Source organism: Festucalex cinctus, chromosome 2 (assembly GCF_051991245.1).
Source record: "Festucalex cinctus isolate MCC-2025b chromosome 2, RoL_Fcin_1.0, whole genome shotgun sequence".
NCBI classification, from domain to species: Eukaryota; Metazoa; Chordata; class Actinopteri; order Syngnathiformes; family Syngnathidae; genus Festucalex; species Festucalex cinctus.
Window position 1 is genome coordinate 1,565,558 of NC_135412.1, and position 22,044 is coordinate 1,587,601.

Consider the following 22,044-nt stretch of genomic DNA (forward strand, 5'->3'; position numbering starts at 1 on the left):
GGAACATGCTTTTTTTATTTTTATTTTATTTTATTTTTTTTACTGTCCTAGAATAAAGTGCAATTGCACCTCCACTACATTAGGGGGCAGTGGCGCTCTCATTATTTGACACTTTGTAGTCACTATTTGACTAGGGATGAAGATAGGGGTAAGTTAAAAAAAAAATGAATGAGAAGCATAGGGCTGGGTCGAAAATATCGATATATCGACATCGAATCGATATTCCTTTTCATAGCCCAATATCGATCCATAAAAGTTAACTAGTTGTAGTTGTAGACTCGCCTCCAAACACAAATACTCTTTTTCTTCTCATATGTCACTTTCAAAACTAAACGACGGAAACAAACAATCCTGATGTATGTTTTTGTTATCGTTGACCTCAAGATCATTGAGTTCAGACGACCGTACGTCGTAACAATAAATGTTGGCACAATCCTTTTAGGCAACCGCAGCGGAGTATCAGTCCTATTATCATGATTAATGGCAGCATAATCGCCCCCCCGGTTCTGAGCTTAGTAATACTCTCTGTCATCTGGTACGTGCTTCTCATAACTCTGCAATCCTCTGCATCACTTGACTCAATTTATATCTTAAGACGGCAGCAGTGCTCTTTTTTTTTGGTTATCGTCTCTGCCGGAGACCCCCGTGGCCCCAAAAAGCAACAGAACAGATGGGCCCACCTCCGAGCGCCGTGAGGAGACGCGGTTCAATCGGCTGTCAAGATTACCTGCTCGCCCGCGGGCCTCCGTCCACATATCGAATCATAGCTCTTCATTTCCGGTTTACTTCCATTTCCCGCTTTTAAAGGCACTGTCTGCCAGTTTCACTATGGAAAAGGCACTTTTTAAATACAGGATTTAAACAATCAAACTACTTCTCAACTTACATATCAGGGCTTGTCTTCATTTCTGGTGGTGAGTTCGTCCTAAACCCGCCATTTTGTGTTTGTTTTGTAAACAGCGGGACGTTTCTGTGAGAAGACAGTGTTTACACCCCTCCAGCCAATCGCAGAGCAGGGGGGTGTGGCGTGTCGCAAACGGGGCCGGGCGAACGTGTCGGCTTTGTGACGTCACTCCCGCGGCAATTTGAAAGCACGCACAGATTTTTTTTTTTTTTTTTTTTTTTTTTTACTCACTCATTCACACATGTAAACTTCTGTGAGTGAGTGAGTGAAAAAAAAAATAATCCGTGCGTGCTTTCAAATTGCCGCGGGAGTGACGTCACAAAGCCGACACGTTCGGCCGGCCCCGTTTGCGACACGCCCCCCCCACCCCCCCTGCTCTGCGATTGGCTGGAGGGGTGTAAACACTGTCTCTCCACAGAAACGTCCCGCTGTTTACAAAGCAAACACAAAATGGCGGGTTTAGGACGAACTCACCACCAGAAATGAAGACAAGCCCTGATATGTAAGTTGAGAAGTAGTTTGATTGTTTAAATCCTGTATTTAAAAAGTGCCTTTTCCAGAGTGAAACTGGCAGACAGTGCTTTTAAGTCTGCCGATCTATGTTGCACAAAAGCAGCAAGCTCTCGTGCTGTCAGCTAGCTTCCACTCATGAAATGATGACAAGACTATAGGGAGGTAAAAAAAAAAAAAAAAAAAACTCTTGTGCGAAACAGGTTACATTATTCCCTCACAACCGTTTCTGATCAGCTGCCGCAAAACCTTCAAAACGCTCGTCCATGAATATCCTAACACAACTTCATTTGATCTTTCCGCTACCTCAATTATCTTGTTCCAAAAACAACATTTGCCCAACTGCGGCTTCGGCATGAAGAATTTAAGTCTCCTTTTTCATGATTGTGACCCAAAGAAATGGCACAAAAACGCATTGGGAAGCGCATTGCTTTATCAGTAGCATCGGGGGAACCAACATTGGAAATCGAAACCAAATATGAATAAAGGAATTTGAAATGCCTCACAGTCTGTTGGCGGGAATTGAATCTGCGATGGAACTCTTAAGAAGAGAAGAAAATTTCTTAGGTAAAAGGAGGGAAAAAAAAGGAAAATGTGACAAGGCACAATGATCCACTGATTCCTTCGGACAAAGTCGTGTTTATTATTCTCAAAATAAAGAACTCAAGTCAATTCAACACTGATTAGAAATAATCGAACCTTAGCTGAAAGCACGCAAACACAACACACTGACATAAATTTGACCTTTTTTTGTTGTTGTTGTTGTTGTTGTCAGATCACCACTTTTTCTTGTACATGAGCAAAACACAGAGTGTAATTTCTGTCCCAACTTTACAAGGTTTCCTTCGACACCAGGGTGCTATCATTTGATCCTCCCCATCAGCCACCTCATCTCAGCACCGGGCAGCCATAAATGATAGATGAGGCTTGAATTAATCATGAGAAAGGAGACTGCGATATAAACACACAGTAGGGCCCCACGGGGGAACCGAGGAGCCCATCTGAAACGTGTCAAAGTGGAGTTACAGTGCCGATTAACCATCCCCTGCGAACATACCGGAAGAATACAAAATCTTCTCCCTTACTACACAATCTATGTGTATTTAAGCCGTTTGACACAAGATGCTTCCTAGTTCAGCTTAACTCATTCACTCGCCGCCATTTTCACATTTCGCAATCCCGTTCGCTCCCGGCTGTTTTACTGGATTTTGACTAATTTTGCAAGGCCCACAGAATATTATGTTCGATTGCTATAAAAGCATGCCAAAAGAAAGATTAAAGTCTCTTCTTTCATCAGGAAAAAAAAAGTATGTTTCTATCTGTTTCCGTTTTGCAGCAATTAGCATTAGAAGAGAGCTAAGTTTCATCAGTTTTCACAAATCTATTTAAAATTGTAAGTAATTGAGCTTTTTTTCTAGATGGCCCTGGTTGATCTCCTTTGCTCTGCTGCCACCTGCTGGCCGTTTGTGTAATAACTACCATTTCTGCAACCGTTCTTTGCAGTTGAGAGGCTGCATCAAAGCCTTCTGCGTGCTCTAGCATAAAAAAAAAAAAAAAACTTATAAATACGTCTTTGGGACACTTAGAGCATTAAAAAAACGTATTTATACGTTGTTGGGAGTAAATGAGTTAAAGACCACAAGGTGAGTGTTTTAAGTTGGATTTCTGCACAAATGAAGCCACTCCAGTCCATGGCCATTTACAACAATCAAAAACCCTGAAGTACGCTCACAATCCAAAACAATGTTTCATGTCAATCTCAAAACATCTTGAGACAAATTGTGTTGCGGCACACTTTGTAGCCTAGCACGTAACAATAACCGTTTGCATTGCGATAAAATCTTGCCACACTGCAAAAACCACGTCTGCTTAATAATGAGATAAAACACATTTGTTCTTCGTGTAAATTTACTCGAAACAATTGAAATTATCTGCCAGTGCAGTAAGATAATTTTATTTACTTAGATTTCTTCAAAGAAGAAAAATGTGTCGCTCTATAATAATCTTAAAATGAGCTTAAAACACTTATTCTAAGCAACAAATCAAGGAAATTAAATCTTAAAATAAGCTGTATGCACTTATTCCAAGTAACAAAACATGCAATTAAATCTTAAAATAAGCCATAAACACTTGAGCATTTTGACTTGCATTTGTTTTTACTCAGCCTGGGATCGAACCCACTCTACCACTAGACCACGGAGCAGTTCGCCTGTTCACTGGAAAGAGGGCAAATGAGCTTAGTAAGTATAACCAGGAAATTGCTGACAATGCAACAGTATGTTGTAGGGTTGTTTTAGCTTATTGTGCATAAAAATTTACCAATTTTAAGATTTACAAACTAAATGAGAAATGAGACAAAAAAAAACTTAAAATGAGATTAATAATCTTGGAAATTCTGCTCTTGCAAAGTATATAATTCTCAAAACAAGACAAAGAAGACGATGGCTTGATATAAGCATTTAAGTCGAGGTTAGATATCTGATTTATTTTTATTTTTTATTTTTTTTTAAGTGAACATAGACTCTTAGAGCATTTTATCTTATAATGCGTGAAAATTAACTAATTTAGGATTTACAAACTAAGTAAGAAATAAAAGACAAATAATCTTAGAAATTCTGCTCTTGTATAGTAAATAATTCTCATAACAAGCTCAATAAGACTTTATGGCTTGATATGAGTCTTTAAGTTTAGGTTAGATAGCTTCAATTTGCAGTGCATGCGCCGAGATGAACAGCCGCTATCAACAGGTACGCATGCATGTAAACACGCCAGACCATGTGACCATGGTTACGCCCTCAAGTATGATGGAATGTCGGCCTGACGGGTCGGTTTAGATTTAGATTTGCTGCTACTACGACTACTACTACTCGGTTGCACAACTCTGAGCAGACATTTACACATTCCTGCAGTCTCAATCGGGACACGCAGCAGCACCGCTGGCCAGTTTGCGTTAGTCGCTTTGGTGAAACTCGCCAATTCACACGAAATTAAACAGTACGCTACAAACATACAAATACAAAAACGTTAACAGTACACGAGCACAAAGCTTCAGTTAAGTCAACAGTCACATTCACACTCACATTAAGATTAAGCTACCACGTTCCTGACTACATTCACTACTAACGTATATTAACTCATTAGCTCCCAAAAACGTCTAAATACGTCATATTTTAAATGTTTTAAGTGTCCCAAAGACGTATTTGTGTTTTTTTTTTTTTTTTATGCCACAGTATAGAGAAGGCTTTGATGCAGTCTATCTACTTCCGAAAATGGTTGTGTGGCAGCAGAGTATAAGAGATCAACCAGGCCATGTTAAAACAAGCTGATTTCCCCATAGTTCTAAGCAGAATTGTGAATAATTATTAAACTTATATATGATCTATTGCTAATTGCTGGACAGCAGAAACAGATAGGAATATACTTTTTTTCCCGGATAAAAGAAGAGACTCTAATCTCTCTTTTGGTAGGTTCCATATTTTTATAGCAATAGAACATAATATTTCACGGGCCTTGCAAAATCAGTCAAAATCCAGGAAAGCACTTCAGTGAAAATGGTTGGGAGTGAATGAGTTAATATTTATTTCTCGACATTCTCTTATTAGGCTATGTTTGTTTTGTGTGTGTTTTTTTTTTTTTTTTAACAATGCGGTGTATTTTTCCCTCTATTAAAAACTTATTTTAGGAGGCATCAATGGCAGTTGAATTCATTTCAGTGGGGTCCTGATTTACGAGTGTGGCCATGGAACGAGATCAAACTCGTAAGTCAAGCTATAAACGGTGCCTCCCCCCCCACACGCAGCTCCGAATTGTCTCAATAGCAAATGTTTCGTGCATGGATGCAAAGCAGATTACAAAACGAGTTCAGACAAAGGGCGGCAAGCGGATGTTGCAGCGCGGCCAGATGTGGCCTCGCTGACGCGCACGTTTGGCGGGAGCGTACTGCAGCAAAAAAAAAAAAAAAAACAGACCCCGGAAAACAACATGGAAGTTCCAAACCGGCATCGTCACAGACGGTTCGGTCAGCTTCGCGCGCGCGCGCACACGCACCTGGCTTGACGGTCTTGAGGCGGATGGGCTCTCGGAAGTGGCGGATGACGGCCAACGTGTCCCGGTGGGTGAGCCCGCTGACCGGCGTGCCGTTGACCTCCAGCAGCACGTCCCCGCCGCCGGGGAATCTTCCGGCGTGGCAGACCATCGCCTCGGCTGCTATGTGGCCGAGGTAGGGGAACTCCCCCTGCTCGGCGCCGCCAAGCAGCTCCACCACCGTGACCAGGTCGCCGGAGCCCCCCCACGACACGGCGCACTCCTGCACTTTAGCCGACCAGTGCTTCTTCTTTTTCAGGGTCTTGGACATTGTTGTTGTTTTCTTTTTGTAGTCCGAACACGATCGTCCTTGAGAGCGGCCGGCGGTGCTAAGACGCAGCTGTGACGCACCGGCGAATCATTGCAGCTTGTACAAGTCAAGTGCCATCTTCCACTTGGATGGTGAGTGGTCGCTTGCGCATCGAAGGTGGTCGGTCGTCCCACTGGATATCACTCACGCATCGCCTTCTTCGCACACTGGCACGCGAGGCCAACCGGGCTGCGTCAGTGTCGCATCGAGACGGAAGGTTTCGGTTCCGGTGCTGGGGTGCCTCGACCCCACACCCCTCTTGTGAACGGAGCCTTCCTTTTTTTCCCCCCTCCCCGGTTAAACTTGAATCTAACCGTACAGAAGTGTAGTCTTCCTCGTTGCTGAAATTGCAGTCAAAACACGTTCGGCACACGGATCCCCCGTATCAGCTGTTTGTTTCCGAGCTCGATCCAAACAGACTGGATGGGCAACTTTACGACGCGCACCTGTCCTTGTCTGGTGCCCTCCTCCTCCTCCTCCGCCGTGACATCAGCAACACACAGTCCTTGGAAACGGAAAAACATACCTTTTGACCCTCCTCTCAAACGAGGCAGAATTCCGTCCTCTTATCGCCCGGGACGGCCTCCGAATGTGTTCATCTTTGATCGCCGGGCGATTGCGATTGTTACTAAACAAAAACAACAATCGCGGGAACACGAACAGAGAATGATCCGATTATACTTCACTCCATAACTTTTCCCCCTCCCCAAGCTTGTTCCGCGTTGCTTTGTGATGAGATTGTCTTCTGTCCAATGGGCAGTTAGGGGTGGGAGTCGAACGGAACTGATTCAGCCAATGGCGAGCGGCAGAAGGCGGGACTTTGTGACTGACGTGTAGGCGTTTTGTTACTACAATATGCAAACGGAGGCAAAGTTGCCGAGGATAAACAAGTTTTTTTTTAGTTCGCAAATTGAGAAATTTGGGAAATTAGTGGTGATCTAGCAACTCTTTTTTTTTTTTAATTCTTTTTTTAAATCGATGGATGGATGGACCAACAGATTCCTGCAATACCTTGTTGGAAATTTACGACGGCAATATGGATTTAGAGTGGGCGTTTGAGCTTTCATTTCCTGTACGAGCCTGCCCTCTCGTGGTTACAAGATGCAACTCCAATCCCTGTATTTTGATGCGGTAAGTAAAATACATACGTTACTTATTGTGGCGGCTCAACTTGATGTTTTTAAATTCAAATAGGGTTTTTTACCTTTGTTTTTTTTTATTGTGCTGTACACGTATTGTTCATTTTTATGCTTTTTCTTTATATATATATATATATATATATATATCTATATATATATATATATATATATATATATATATATATATATATATATATATATATATATATATATATACTGTACACATATTGACCAATTGCTCAAATTGGCTTCACTTGTACTTCACTTGAAACAAAAAAATTCAGACGATTTGTTTTTAATTTCTACTCCTTGCTTTTTTTCCTTTCTTTCTTTCTTTTTTTTTTTTTTTTTTTTTTTTTTACCTCTGCAAATGCCAACAATGTAGTCTCCCTCATTTGAGGTCTTGGCTGAGGAGCAGGAGGAGAATCCAAGGAGTATTTACAAGGAAGGCAACAGATTCGGAGAAGTTAGATATTCCCTAGTTTACGAAAGATTTGATTGTTGTCTACAACTATGTTGTTTGTTGTGCCAGCCTAAAAAAAAAAACACCATCCTCTAAGGTCAGAAATTCGCAGGCTAATCTGAAAAAATCTTTGTAGCATTGTATATATTTGACGTTCAAAATTCATTTGTATTTTTTCGTGTCCCTAAAGTCCATATCTACAAGTATTAATACACCAAGAAACGTCTATTCTATTAGTTTTCACTGAGGCCCAATTTATGTTCAAGACATACTTCACTTATTTAGCCCATTATAACTATAAAAAGTTCATATATTGTCTATAATTAATTTGATACTTTCATTATTTTTCTCACGTACAATTAGAACCTTTAAAAACACATTTTGCAACTTGCTGTCGACTGAAAATGACATCACAAAGGTCTCAGGTAACCAATCACAGCTCAGCTGTTTTCGAGGTTTGGTCATGTGACATTCACAAGCTCAGCTGTGATTGGTTACCTGAGCCTTTGTGATGTCATTTTCAGTCGACAGCAAGTTGCAAAATGTGTTTTATTAGTTGTAGTTTAATTGTGATGACTAGTATGGTACATATTCTGATCGCAGCAGATATTGTGTATAATAGAAGTTATAGAAGCCTGTATTGAGGGGTGGACGAGAAAAAATGCACAGCTGAGAGTAAGTTCAATATGAATTTACTTTGGAATGCCCCATTTTCATATTTTGATCTACAGAATATGACGTTTGATCAATAAAACACAATTGGTATATGAGAGGAAAAGAGGGTATACTGATTTTATTTTATTTTTTTAAAGTTTTGTAGTTCTATATAAATCTGAATTTTTTTCTTTACAGGTACAATAAACTGTTACTGGACCTTCTGGAATATTGAAAATTTTCAATAAAGAAAAATAATAAAATGAATATTTCTCCATCGGACTTGTGGACTTTGCTGTCTCTATCGTGTACGGTGATTTGATTGGTGAGCAATTTTTGCCAAATTTTGCCATTACCAAAACAATTGCCTGAACTTACGGGTACAGTACTGTACGTTTACAGTATGTCAAATTACATCAATCAAATCAATATCTACTAATTACTTGAAGTGAAGATTTTGGAGAGTAACCACAATAGTCGTTTTTTTTTTTTATTGGATTTTTTCTTTTTATTCCTCATTCATTTTGCAGTATCAGCCACTTCTGCAAGATGGATTAAAACATTGTTTTGCAACAATAACAAAAGCAGCATTATTAATAATAACCAAAATACAATTTGGTTAATTGATTTACAAGTTCTGATGGTTGACTCAAAACCTACATGAATAATTATGGTTAAATTTGTATCTCTACTGTGTATGAAAGCTTTTTTTTTTTTTTATGGTTATCTGTCCACATTTTCAACAATGTAGTGACTGACAGCAAAATATTTTTTTTGTTGTAGTCCTTGTGCCATATCTATATCTCGCTATTGAAATACTACCCACACAAAGCAACTGTCAACTTATCTATGAACACTCTGTTGTACAAATTTCATTTACTCAAAAGATTTATTTTATTTTTTAATTACAAAGCAGGTCAAAAAGAAAAAAAAGCTGACGACGACTTTCGCGGAAGGAATGTGGATGATGAGCTGGTAAATCTTGTGCTTATATATTATCATGGAATGAGGTCACGTTGCCTGTTGCCGCCCTCTATAATTGTCACTCAAAATTAAAAACAATACTTAACATTATACAGTTTTCAGTCGGAGAGTATGTCGTTCAGACAATCCAGTGCGGATTTACGGTACAATTCAGAATCCTCCTAAAACGGAGGCCACAAGAAATCTCAATTTTGCATGTCTCCCTAAATCCCAGATGACAAAGGAGGAGGTTTGTCACTCACAGTGACACTAAAAAACATGCAAGAATAATGTTGACAGAATATTCAAAAGGTGTGAGATCAAACAAATGTAGTAAATAGTTCATGATGAAAGGGGAGTTTTCAATTAACTCATTCAATCCCAAAAATGTCTAAAACTGTTTTCTTAATACTTTGTCCTTCTCTCCCAAAAAAAAAAACGTGTTTGTTTTGTTAATTCAAGATAATACAGAAGACTTTGATGCAGCTTCTGACATGAAGAAGTGGCTTAAAGCAATGGTAGTTATTTTTTTTAATGGCCAGCAGGTGGAAGCAGAGTATAAGAGATCAGCCAGGGCCATGTAGCGACAAGCTCTTTTTGTCAGTGTTTTCACCAGGAATGTGACTATTGGTGAAACTTAGCTAGATTGCTAATTGCTGCAAAATTGAAACAGATACAAATATACTTTTTCTTCCTGGTGAATGAAGAGATGCTAATCTTTGTTTTGGTAGGTCCATGTTTTTATAGCAATAGAATACAATAATCTGTGGGCCTTGCAAAATCAGTCAAAATCCAGTAAAACAGCTGGGGGGGTGAAGTGGGTTGCTTCAGTGAAAATGGCGGCGAGTGAATGAGTTAAAAAACAACAACAACAACAAACTTGTCATATTTGTTAAAGCTGTCATTATGATTTGACAGTTTAAAAAAAACCCACTCCAAACCACAAAAATGTAGTTATAGTAACACTATTATATTACGTTTAAGGTGCTTTTTTGGGGTAACAAGGATACTGGGGCCTACATACTGCTGTGCATCTGATTTGTTTCAGAGATCATATTTATCATTTGCTACCGTCAGATAATGACAGTTCTGACAAATGTGACTAAATGGTTTTTTTTTTTTTATATAAAATTGTAAACTCCCACTTAAAGCGAACCATGTTGATGCGAGTACTATTTTTTTTATATTTTATTTATTATTATTATTTTTATTTTTTTTACAAAAGACACCAAATTTGCCATTGAGAATATGTTGTCGTATGTGATTACGGACTACAACATGTAAGAAGCAAATCAGGGGTAAACTTAGAAAAGTTACAAGTAATGTATATGTACACACACTATTTAGTTTATTTGCCACTGCGTGCAGCCCTTCACACAAAGCGGATTCAAAATGTAGTCGGGAGATTACAGCGGGAGAGCAAACAAATGACAAATACTTTTAGGGCACGGGACACGGCTCGTCTTGTTCGCCTTTCGTGAAAGTACAGCACGAGAGAGCGAATCCTGTCAAGTCTCTCATCTGGATCTGTTTCCGTCACATCCAACAATAATAGAAACATTTTTTAATAAAAGGTTGTGCTTAAAATACTGTCGTGTTTGTTTGTGAGGAATGAGCTTGAAACCTTCATGGCAGCTCGCCGCAGTCTCGAAGTGTCCACCTTCTTTCTCACTTCTTACACTTTACTGCTCCATAGAGATGTTGGGAACAAAATGTAGGAGATGGACCACAGTAGGTAGTACACGCAAGGGGGGGGGAAGAATGAGCAGAACAACATGATCACTCCTAAAGAGGGGAGATGAAAAGTGGCGTGGGGAGAAAAAAAGAGATCATTTAGTTAAGAGAGGACATGTGTTGTCAGTTAAGCAAGACATCAAGTGAGTATCTATGGAGCCCCTAAGGTGACATGGTAGAAAAACAAAACAAAAAAAACTTTGCTGTCTTTGCGAGGGAACGCAAAGTTGTTTCTTTCGCCTGCCATGTCACCTTCGCTGCGCCGTAAACACTTCCGGGTCATCTTCCGTGTGACCAAAAGCAAATTAGTGGGAAAGCTTTCCCAAAGCGACTTGGATGGAGCATGTTTTTTCCACTGCTTTGTTTACGCGTCGCTTTTGGTCACATGGAAGATGAACCGGAAGTGTTTACGGCGCAGCGAAGGTGACACGGTAGGCGAAGAAAACAACAACTTTGCATTCTCTCGCAAAGATTGCGTTCGAACGCAAAGTTTTTTGTGAGGGGACGCAATTGTTTTTTTTTTTCTACCATGTCACCTTAGGGGCTCCGTACTACGGTGACATGGTAGAAAAAAAAACAAAAAAACAACAACTTTGGGTTCTCTCGCAAAGATTGCGAGGGAACGCAAAGTAGTTTTTTTCGCCTGCCATGTCACCTTCGCTGCGCCGTAAACACTTCCGGGTCATCTTCCATGTGACCAAAAGCGACGAGGATGGAACGTTTGTAAACATGGAACAAAACAGTGGCAAAGCTTTCCCAAAGCGACTCGGATGGAGCATGTATTTTCTCACTGCTTTGTTTACGCGTCATTTTTGTTCACATGGAAGATGACCCGGAAGTGTTTACGGCGAAGCGAAGGTGACACGGTAGGCGAAAAAAACAACTTTGCATTCTCTCGCAAAGATTGCGAGGGAACGCAAAGTTTTTTTTCTTCTACCATGTCACCTTAGGGCAGGGGTGTCAAACTCATATTAGCTCATGGGCCGCATGGAAGAAAATATATTACCAAGTGGGCCACATCGGTAAAATAACGGTATATAACTTATATACGATTACCGTCATTTATACGCAGATTTTCGTGGACCAGCCCTAAATTACAGAACTCAAGTGTAATTATGTTGTTCCGAAGAATAACACAAATGCTAATGGAACGCGGCAACACTTTCCCGGCATACGTTCCGGACGTGTTAAATCGACCTGTTTTGCATATATATTGTATGCATTCCCAGAATGCATTGCCTGGCGTATTTAATGACGTTATAAGGACGCTAATCCTTGTCATATCGATTTGTGTTAACAGTAATTGAATTTGTGTCGTATTTAACACATTTATGTTGGTCTATGATTTAAAATAATAATAATAACAATTAAACAAACCATAACTTTAAGTTGTGTGAAAAAAAATGACATCCAGGACAATTCCCCGTACGTTGCATTGCTCGTCTGAGAACTGCTTGTGAAATGACAAATTTTCTATATTTTGATTGTGGCCGGCTGATTAATTAGTCCGACATTACAATGTTATTTATTTTTTTTATTTTTTTTTAACTTTACAAAATCATCTCGCGGGCCGGATTAAACCCCTTTGCGGGCCTGATCCGGCCCGCGGGCCTTATGTTTGACACCCCTGCCTTTGGGGCTCCGTAGCTTCCCTATTCTTATTGTTGTATTTTTATCATTAATTTCCTTGGCGACACATCTATCTCAAAGTGGCTGGTTCGCCAATCTGCCAATGAATTCAATAAAGAGGACGAATTCAACATTTAATGTCTTCAGCAATTCACCATTCATTTTATAGCGAATGAACATAGCACGCTCATCACATTGCATTGAAAGCATCACGAAAAAGAAGGGCCCTACCGCCAGCATAGACGACTTTCTTCCAGGCCTGCGACTCCAGCACTCGGTCGTGAGGGTAGAAAGTGTGACTGATCATGAAGGGGATCATGGCCACAGCGATGACTCGCAGCATGGCCTTGTTGTTGCCCGACAGCAGCGAGGCGCTGGCCAGCACCGCGGCCGAGTAGATGCACGGCAGCCCGCGATACATGAACGGGATCCCTGCGCAAGCACAAGACCAACGCTCCAGTTTAGTTAGGGCTTGCTCCTTGTTGTTACCACAATGTCATATCTGCATTTCATCTCAATTCATCTGTCAGCCTGTCCGTTGCCACTGCCAACAGATTTGTGATGCAGTAACTCGTACCATGGAATAGCTTATTCACGTTACGAAAAAGAGCGTATACAGTGCAAGAACATGTTTTTTGAAAACAACAGAGGTACATTATAGGAGTAGAACCAGGGGTGTCATGTCATCATGTTATGAAGAGATTTGTGTTTAGTCCTAAAAATTGTACAAATCATTGGTTTGTGCTTTTGCATATTTAGAAAAATGCTACAGTATATAAAGTAATTTATTTGTAATATGGCAGTAGGGTTATTATAGTTTGGAAATTTTTCATTTTAGTTTTTATTTTGTTTTTTTTAAATTGAGTTAGTTTTAATTAGTTTTTGGTGTGGCTCTTTTTTAAAAAATTAGTTTTAGTTCTTTAATAAATGCTTAGTTTTAGGTTAGAAAGTTTCAGTATTAGTTTTATTTTTTTTGTTTTGAGTTTTGTTTTTTAAAATTTAGTTTTTATTAGTTTTCAGGGTGGTTCTGTCCGTTTTTATTAGTTTAGTTCTTTAAAAAAAATGCTTAGTTTTAGTTTAGTGTGTTAGTTTCAGTATTAGTATTAGTTTGTTTTTTTAATGTGCATTACTTGTGCACAACATTTAAAACAAAACGTCATCTTTTGGTGCTTTTCTATTGGCTGCTGCTCGATGACGTCACTTCTGTGTGACATACTTTCAAACGTCATCATTCCGGTTTATATCAAAATAAATCTACTAAAAATCACATTTAAAATCATCCCCAAAGGCTCATGCATTAAATTCATTGCCAAAGACTAAAAACGAAGGACATGTTTGCTATAATTATAGTTACTGTTATTTTAGTTAGTTTGGTAAGCATAAAATGTAGTTTCAGTTAGTTTTCGTTTTTTTTATTTGGGTAACAATATTGATTTTTTTGAATTTCAGTTTTAGTTTTTTTCATTAGTTTTATTTTAGTAAACGAAACTAACCTTTAATGGCACCTGTTTTTCGACAGCCTCCCTTCTTACTTTGACCATCTCCAAACATTTTTGTTTTTATTTTATTTGAACTGAGTCAAATGCCATTTTTAGCAAATGTCGCGGGCCACTGAAAAATGGACGGCGGGCCGCAAATGGCAACCCGGGCTGTAGTTTGGACACCACTGGAATGGACCATAGTTTAACCTGGATTTAAAAACATTTCAATGTTATTGACATGCTTTGAATCTTTATTCATCCCTATAATACACATGGGTGCGTATTATTCACAGTATCTTCGGGTCCGTATTTCTCTTCAACCCCAGACGTCCTTATGCAGGAACTGTATCACCTTTTTGACCTTCTTTGTATTTCTACTAACATCTGCAGTTCTCTTCGGGTTCTAGCAACTCACCACTTGAAAAGAAACAGAGGCGAACAAAAACGGAGAGGACGTAACACATGCAGAGGATGTTATCCAACAGGTCGGGCGTCCGCAGGAGCAGCGACGTGGCGATCCCGAATGTTGTGAAATCCGCAAAGTCATCCAGCTTCGCACCTTGAGGAAGAAACGGAGGGGGGGCAGAAAACAACAGTTACAAATTCAATCAATTCAATTCACGTTTATTGATCAGACTCAGGTCCATATAACAAACACAGATAACATATTGTAAAAAGAAAAGGAAAAGAAAAATACAAAAAAGAATAATAAAATGTAATAATAATTTAATAAAAATATATATAATAATAATAACAAATAAAATTGAATTTTAATTATTATTATTAACTTTTTAACTGCCAAAAACGTTAATGACGTATGCTAAAATCCTAATGAGTGTCGCCATAAACGTTAATTGACATTTACTACGGGTTGTTTTTTTTTAATCAATGGGTAGTGCAACGTCTAAGTGGAGCGCTGCCTGGTCAATTGGTTGTGGAATCAAAAACACCCACTAACTATGGCCAGAAGATGGCAGCATTGTATATCTTTTCAATGGGCTCAAGGTGTATGAAATTATAACGAAATATGACAAATCTGATGAAATAGAACATTTTCAACAATGAGGTGAATGATCAAAGTTTTTCTAACTTTAAATCTAATTCACAGAGTGTCACTAAACAAAAAATACAGTAATAGTGTCAAAGTCACTGTTGTGCAAAAAATCTTGACAAAAAGCTCGTTTTCTCCATTTTGTTTTTTCTATTTTCGCATATGTCACTCAAAATTACCCATTTTCAAATGGTGATTATTAAAGAACGGAATAAGGTGGAAACACACATTTTTTATGTTTATGTAGTCGTAGTGCACAATATTTTGTTTGCCTTGAAAGATGATTTAAAATGCTCAAAATCAGCTGGCACGGTCGGGTTTTTTTTTTTTTTTGATTAAATAAATAAATAAATAAATAAAAATAAATAAATAAAAATAAAAAAAGAAGAACAATTATTGTTATTTCTTGAACAGAAAGTTCCGCCCGTCCATCTGCAATGCGGGAATTTCAGCGTCAGCGGCCATTCAGCAAAACAACATTCTCCACTCTTGATCCCTCCGGAGAAGCGCGCGTGCGTTTGAGGCAGACGAGGACGAGGCGCGTCCGGGCCACAGCTGGAATGAACGAGGTGGCATTCCGACGGTCAACCATTTGAGCAATTTCAGATATGCAGAGAAGCCAAAAGCAACGGGGGATCACACCAACAATCGAAAGGCGATCCAGTGGAATTAGTCTGCCTAATCACAAAGTTCATTTGACATAATACGTGAGAGGGGCAAAACAACATCCACCCGCAAAGTCGTGCAGAAAAAAACACGGCACAGACACAAAGGCCCGCGTGACATGTGCAGTCGACAATGGATGATGCACCTCGGAGCTATTTTGGGCTATTGAGAAAAGAAAAAAAAAAAAAAGTGATGAAGTGATGAGCTTTTGAAATGAGAAAAATGCATGATAACTTCACACATTCTCTCGTGTCTGGAAACAGGAAAAGAAGTGCGGCCGCATGCTTTTCTGGCTGCTTTGATTCACCAGTCGACTAAAGTCCGTCATTTATTTAATTTCATACACCTTGAGCCCATTGAAAAGATATACAATGCTGCTGCCATCTGCTGGCCATAGTTAGTGGGTGTTTTTGATTCCACAACCCATTGACCAGGCAGCGCTCCACTTAAGACTGTGTACTAGCCATTGATTAAAAAAAAAAAAACTTGGTAAACGTCAATTAACGTTTATGGCGGCACTCGTTAGGATTTTAGCATACGTCATTAAACATTTTTGGCAGTTAAAGAGTTAAAGAAACTGTATGTTTTGGTTGTGTGCAAAAATAAAATAAAATAACATCCAGTAATTCCATGTATAAATTGCATTGCTCATATAAGTGAAATCATCTTGTGAAATTACAAATATATATGTTTTGATTATGGCCAGCTGATTAATTTGGTCTGGCAATATTGTTTTATTTTTTATTCTTATTTTATAAAAATCATGTCGCGGGCTGTACGAAAATTATTTAACAACCCCTGAATGATTTAACTTAGTGTGTTTACAGGAAATTTGATGAAAGCGGAGTCAAAAATGATAAAAATGTTCAACTATATCCAGGTACATAACATATTTTACCTTTACCATTAATAATTCCAATTCCATTGATTACATGCGAGTCTCCAGTGCCTTTCACAGATGTTTATTGCTCAGCAATACACCGTAGAACTAAAAATGTAGACATACAAAACAAACATCTTTACGACGAACATAGCATTGTGTTAGCATCTAAGCTAACGATAGATAATTGAAATGCTACTGACCACTTTGGCCTGCTCAATCAACGGCAGCCTTCTTCCACAAGTGATAATCACAGTCATGAATGCTTTAACAGCTTCTTAAATCAACTTTATCCATTTGCTCAACTTTTCCAACGAACAATGATGACGAAAAGCAACAAGCCTCGAAAGAAAGGAAAAGACGTGTCGCCCAATACTTGTGGTTGTGTCAATTTGAGGGAAACGCTGTAAGCCCGCAACTTCCGGTTTAACATGTCGAAATAAAAGCATCATATTGAAAAAGTAAATAAAGATGGCAGCATTTACACCAACTTACAGTAGAATAGTACTTTCTGTTTCAAGCTGAACTCGAATATATTTGACATTATTTGAAAGCAACAGACTTTCTTTCTCAGGCCTCATTTTGCGCTAAGGACTTTTTGTTAGACAATCCAGATGATGAATCAACGTAATCTCTTTTGCAAACTGAAAAGTCCGGCAAAAGACACTGAGCAGAGAGCTTGCCGGCCAACGCTCCATTTTGAAGTTGATCTTTTGGCACGTTATCGACCACTTACCGAGGGCAGAACAGGCGTCAAGTCGCCTGGCAACCGCTCCGTCTGCCAAATCCAGCAGGTAGCCAATCAGAATCAGCCAACATGCCGTGTGGTGCTGCCTGAACAAAACACAGTTGGAAGTCACTTGACCTGACTTATTCTGGTTTTGATAGACAATCAATTTGCTTTCAGTGTTTTGGGGTGACAGACGCATCCCAGCTGGAAGAGGGTGTGCACACTTGTGCAACCACATTATTTTTGTTATTTATTTTACGTTACCCCTCTAGAAATATCTTTAAAAGTCATACGAGTTGTACAGGCTATAAATTACATTAATGCAGTGCTTCTCAATTATTTTCTGTCATGCCAGTAAGAAACCCCCCCCCAATGACTATAAATAGTATCATTTGTCTATAAAATTGTTATAAGCACATTCTGCATAACACTGTATCCGTATTAACGTATAAGAGAATAAAAAAAAAATGGAAATATGGAATCGCTTTATTAACTAACAGAAAAGATTTAAAGCGCATCTGAAATTCAAAAATAAAATTAAATCCTTAATTAAACTATAAACATTTTTTGACTGACCACGTCAAACCATATGATACGGAAAAATACAATTACATAAAATCAATCAATAATAATACATTCAAACTGATCACCAACATTAACTCAGGAGCACAATATTTAAAAAAAAAAATAAAAATAAAAAATAACCTGCAAAACAAAAATATATAAAATATTATTATTTATTTATTTATTTTTTATTTTTTTGTGTGTGCAAAGCGCGCATGCTCAGTGCAAAAAAAAAAACCTCCACCATCGAGCGAATGCTCCCTGCCAATAATGGGAGCGTCACTGCCCCCTAATGTAGTGGAGGTGCAATTGCACTTTATTCTAGGACAGTAAAATAAAAATAATAATAATAAAAATGAAAAAACTATTATTATTGTTCCCCGAGGTCAAACCCGCCCCACTATTTGAGAAGCACTACATTAATAGTGGAAAAAGTTTTTTTGGTCACATATTTTAATGGTTTTGGAATTTAGACTATTTCTATCGAGATTTGAAGCCACTCACCCATCAAGACTGCTGAGGATGGAGGCCAAGCCCATGACCATGTTGGCGACTGACAGGGCGTTGGCAGCGTTCCTGCGAGCAAACTCTTTGATCTGGAGTCCCGCGGCCTGGTGACTGAGAAACAACTCGTTGGTGCACTGGAAAAGACCTGCGACCATATTACAGCAGCAGTTAGCAGCCATCCGGGTGAGCTCGTGCCAGACTAAAACTAAAACTAAAACTAAAACTAAAACACCACCCCACCACTATACTGGCTGACCTGAGTGTGTCTAAACGGGAATCATTTGTCTCAGTTTGAAGCAAATATCAGCAACATGCAAACTCCACATAAGAAGGCCAGAGTTGAACCCACAACCTCTGCACTGTGAGGCGGATGTATTAATTAGTCATCCACTGTGCTCCCACATGATCAATGTTATTTATTTATTTGTATTTTTATTTTTTTCAGTGCTCGTGAGGGGACAAAACAATGGACTTTTAGGTAACAAACATACGCCATTGACGACAGTGTGAATTTGCAACAACTGCATTGACACATACCAGACGTGAGATCAATTTTGTCCGTTAGCGCCAATCAAACGCGGTGACCTTGGACAACGTGGCAGCAGCTAACGGATCCCGGTCTATTGCCGAGAGCCACGCAAGCATCGATTTGGAAGTTTAGAACGCTTTCTGCGTTGTTCCAGTTTACCGCTATAGAGAAACTTTTGGATTCATTTTGAATTTTCATTGTCTTACGGCGACGCTACATTTTACTAGACTGGTTAATAGTAACGGCTACATACACTTTAGTCATGACACAACATCAGCAAGACGTAACAAAAGCTGACAACAGCTTGCACTGCCCTAAAAAAAAAAAAAAAAAAAAAAAAACTGTCTTTGCCCTCACAGACAAACATGTGCTTTCAATCCATCTTTTTTTTAAATTGCTTTCTCTCATGTCATAGTACCCGTCCAAGACAGTGTGCTCAGATCATGACTTCGAAACGTATAACATGGATTTAAATGTGGCATCATGCAGCCCATTATAGCAAGTTTCACCCTGAACTTCCTGTGAGTCCAAAGGCAGGTCAGTTCAAGAGACTCTTCATCTGAAAGAAAACAGCGGATGAGACAAGAGCACACAGCCAAGTACAACTTTTTAAACTGAAAGCATGCTTTGAATTTGCTGTATTCGATTTTTTTTTTGACAACAAATTTCTTATTCTGTATTACACCTAAAAAAAATAAAAAATAGTTTCAGGCACACTGACTTGTGAGTACTGTACCGCAAAAAGAGCGCCATGCAGCTCATGTTTGAGGGGTTGTTCGAGTCCTCGTTGGAAATAAAAATGCAAAGACACAAAGATTCAGCTCATTTCAATTGCTGCCTAATGAGTGCAAAAAAAATGATGGGAAGTCCCACATTGCATAACGACGTTACTGTGTAATGACTGAAAGCCTTAATTAAAAATAAAATAAAAAAATAAATAAATAATAAATAAATAAATAAATAAATAAAGCAGAAATCAACAGGATATTTTTATTTTAGTTTTTTAAATTAAAAAAAAAAAAAAAAAAAAAAAGGGAAGCAGTTACATCAAATGCAGTTTTTAAAACAACGGGAACATCATATACACTTCGCCTGCTACACGAGTCCATGCTGATTTCACAAGAACTCCATCTCATTTATGAAGTCTAACCTCTAAATAGGTCTCTCTAGTTTCGGCTTGCACAAACGAGAGCGGCACATGTAATCCCGATTAGATTGATGAGTAACCACTGGACCTACCGGAGGATGTTGTCAACAGGATCATGACTGTCTCGGAATCACAACAGCTGAAAGACAACGTGACAAAAAAAAAAAAAAAAAAAACACACGTGAAAAACGACATTTAAAAAAAAGCACGAATTACTCTAACTGGAAAAAAAGACATTTAAAAATGTTTGCCATGCAGACGAAACAGTCGTAAAAGTGTCAATTATCCTTCTCATTTCATTGAAACGCCGCTCCAAATATTTGACACCTGCTTAATTGCTTGAGATGATGTAGCGGGTCAAATGCAATCAAACACCAAACTCATCATCCGAACTATCTGCGGGCTATATTACAACTGCGTGACAAACAATAAAATCCTTTTCGGTTTTTAAAAGTGCCATTTTGCGTGACTCTTCATCCCCTTACCTGAAAGTGAGCGCCAAAGGAGTCCACAAATTAAGCGAAGATGCTGATTTAAACACTCCCCCGAACTCTATTTACGACTATTTCTCTTTTTTTTTTTCTACTTGTTGTGACCTTTTTTTTTTTTTTTTTTTATTCTGTCAGCGGCGTCAGAGAAGCACGTTTACCTGTCAACGTCGCAGAAGCGTCACCGACGCAGCCTTTTTAAAGAGCAAGGAGAAAAAGCGCTGGAATATTCCACCGGAAGTGACGCGTCCTCGGCTTCTACTACTTTCCATCATGTTGTGCTCGGATGTGGCCAGCGCTCGCGGACAAAGCGTGCAAGAATGTGTGTGGACCGCGGGACAAGTGCAAAGTGGGACACATGAGTGACAGTTTTTGTCATGGCGCACGAGGCGTTTATATATAAAAAAAAAAAAAAAAAAAAAAAAAAAAAAATTGGGTTCCTGCCGGGTCTATTGAATTTTTAAGCATTCATATATCAAGATTATATTGAGTGGAAACAAATGTGTTTGGGACGTTGTGTAAAACAATAAAAACAATGCAAATGCATTCAACTAAATACACTAAAAAGACAAAATATTTAATGTTCAAATTGCTCAACTTTATTTGTATTTAATTTTTAATTTTTTTGCAAACATGCGTTGCTTTTGAATTTGATGCCTGCAACACATTCCATAAAATCTGGGACAGGGTCATATTTACCACTGTGTTACGTCACCTTTTAACAACACTCAATAAGCGCTTGGGGAAATGAGGCCACTAAAGGGCCCTATTTTCGGGGCCCAGCGCAATTCTAGCGCAGAGTGCAGTCAAATTGTTTCTTCGTTTTTGTACATATTTTGCTTGACGAGTACAGATCAAATGGGGCATTTTGTGTTGACATTATGTGCCATTTTTTGGGATGGAACGCAGCCCACTCCAGGCCAATTGAAGCGGCTCCACATAGTATTTTAACTCATTCACTCCCAGCCATTTTCACTGAAGCAAACCCCCGTTTTGCTGGATTTTGACTGATTTTGATTTGATTCATCAGGTAAAAAAAATATATATATATATATATTTCTATCTGTTTCCGTTTTGCAGCAATTAGCATTAGAATATAGCTCAGTTTCATCATTTTCAGTTTCACTAATCTGTTTCAAACTGTGGGGGAAAAACAGCTTGTTGCAACATGGCCCTGGTTAATCTCTTATACTCTGTTGCCACCTGCTGGCCGTTTTTTTGTAATAACTACCATTGCTTTAACCATTATCTTTAGTTTAGAGGCTACATCAAAGACTTCTGTATGCTCTAGCATAAAAACAAAAACAAAAACGTATAAATATGTCTTTGGGATACTGGTGATATTTAAAATAGAACGTATTTATACGTCATTGGGAGCAAATGAGTTAAAATCAGAGCGTTTGAGGCACACAACAGTCCTTGACATTGCGGAAGCAGGAATTGACAAAATACTGGTTTACCGGCGCCTCGGATCTTTTGACTGCTTTTTACATTGTCACCATTTTCGTTTCATTTTCATTGACTTTTGAACCCCACTTGAACGTTCACTCCATCTGCCTTTTGTTAGGTTTGTCCAGTGCGGTTGAGGGAATTTGCACCTTAAGTGCAGGGA

The 22,044-nt window shown here is 38.8% G+C and overlaps 2 protein-coding genes and 1 long non-coding RNA gene across 11 annotated transcripts in view; 1 reads left to right on the top strand and 2 right to left on the bottom strand.

Moving 5' to 3' along the window:
- magi3a (membrane associated guanylate kinase, WW and PDZ domain containing 3a) overlaps nucleotides 1-6,536 on the bottom strand; it is a 98,122-nt gene extending 91,586 nt beyond the window's left edge. For 2 of the 5 annotated variants that reach the window (XM_077512014.1, XM_077512013.1), the window contains exon 1: nucleotides 5,462-6,535. In XM_077512014.1, coding sequence (XP_077368140.1) covers nucleotides 5,462-5,768 — 307 coding nt within the window. In that variant the 5' untranslated portion in view covers nucleotides 5,769-6,535. Of the gene's footprint in view, nucleotides 1-727; nucleotides 771-5,461 lie in introns of those variants that run through there. The other 3 variants (XM_077512016.1, XM_077512017.1, XM_077512015.1) reach the window with 2 other exon arrangements.
- Nucleotides 4,961-8,345, top strand: LOC144013331 (uncharacterized). Its single transcript, XR_013282226.1, has 2 exons — nucleotides 4,961-6,938; nucleotides 8,262-8,345. It is a non-coding gene; the product is annotated as an uncharacterized LOC144013331 (long non-coding RNA).
- A 401-nt stretch (nucleotides 8,346-8,746) lies between these two features.
- tmem269 (transmembrane protein 269) lies at nucleotides 8,747-20,753 on the bottom strand. Of its 5 annotated transcripts, none has more exons than XM_077512040.1 (7): nucleotides 20,594-20,753; nucleotides 20,037-20,083; nucleotides 18,266-18,413; nucleotides 17,204-17,301; nucleotides 14,286-14,429; nucleotides 12,621-12,821; nucleotides 8,747-10,811 (listed from the first exon to the last, which is right to left on the bottom strand). In XM_077512040.1, exons 2-7 carry the CDS (start codon nucleotides 20,059-20,061, stop codon nucleotides 10,702-10,704), a joined length of 726 nt encoding a protein of 241 aa, XP_077368166.1. In that variant the 5' UTR covers nucleotides 20,062-20,083; nucleotides 20,594-20,753; the 3' UTR covers nucleotides 8,747-10,701. The 5 variants fall into 5 exon arrangements, with proteins under 5 accessions (XP_077368166.1, XP_077368165.1, XP_077368167.1 ...); XM_077512039.1 differs by lacking the exon at nucleotides 20,594-20,753 and adding an exon at nucleotides 20,430-20,583; XM_077512041.1 differs by lacking the exon at nucleotides 20,594-20,753 and adding an exon at nucleotides 20,430-20,559 and having other exon boundaries at nucleotides 19,307-20,083.
- Between the last annotated feature and the right edge of the window lie 1,291 nt (nucleotides 20,754-22,044).

Excerpts from the sequence above, each read along its gene's own strand:
- tmem269 (XM_077512038.1), bottom strand. The coding sequence starts at position 18,447 with ATGGCTGCTAACTGCTGCTGTAATATGGTCGCAGGTCTTTTCCAGTGC. Across the intron at positions 12,822-14,285 it reads CCTCTGTTTCTTTTCAAGTG|GGATCCCGTTCATGTATCGC; the intron begins GTGAGTTGCTAG and ends GTGCTTGCGCAG. Across the intron at positions 10,812-12,620 it reads GAAAGTCGTCTATGCTGGCG|GAGTGATCATGTTGTTCTGC; the intron begins GTAGGGCCCTTC and ends TCCCCTCTTTAG.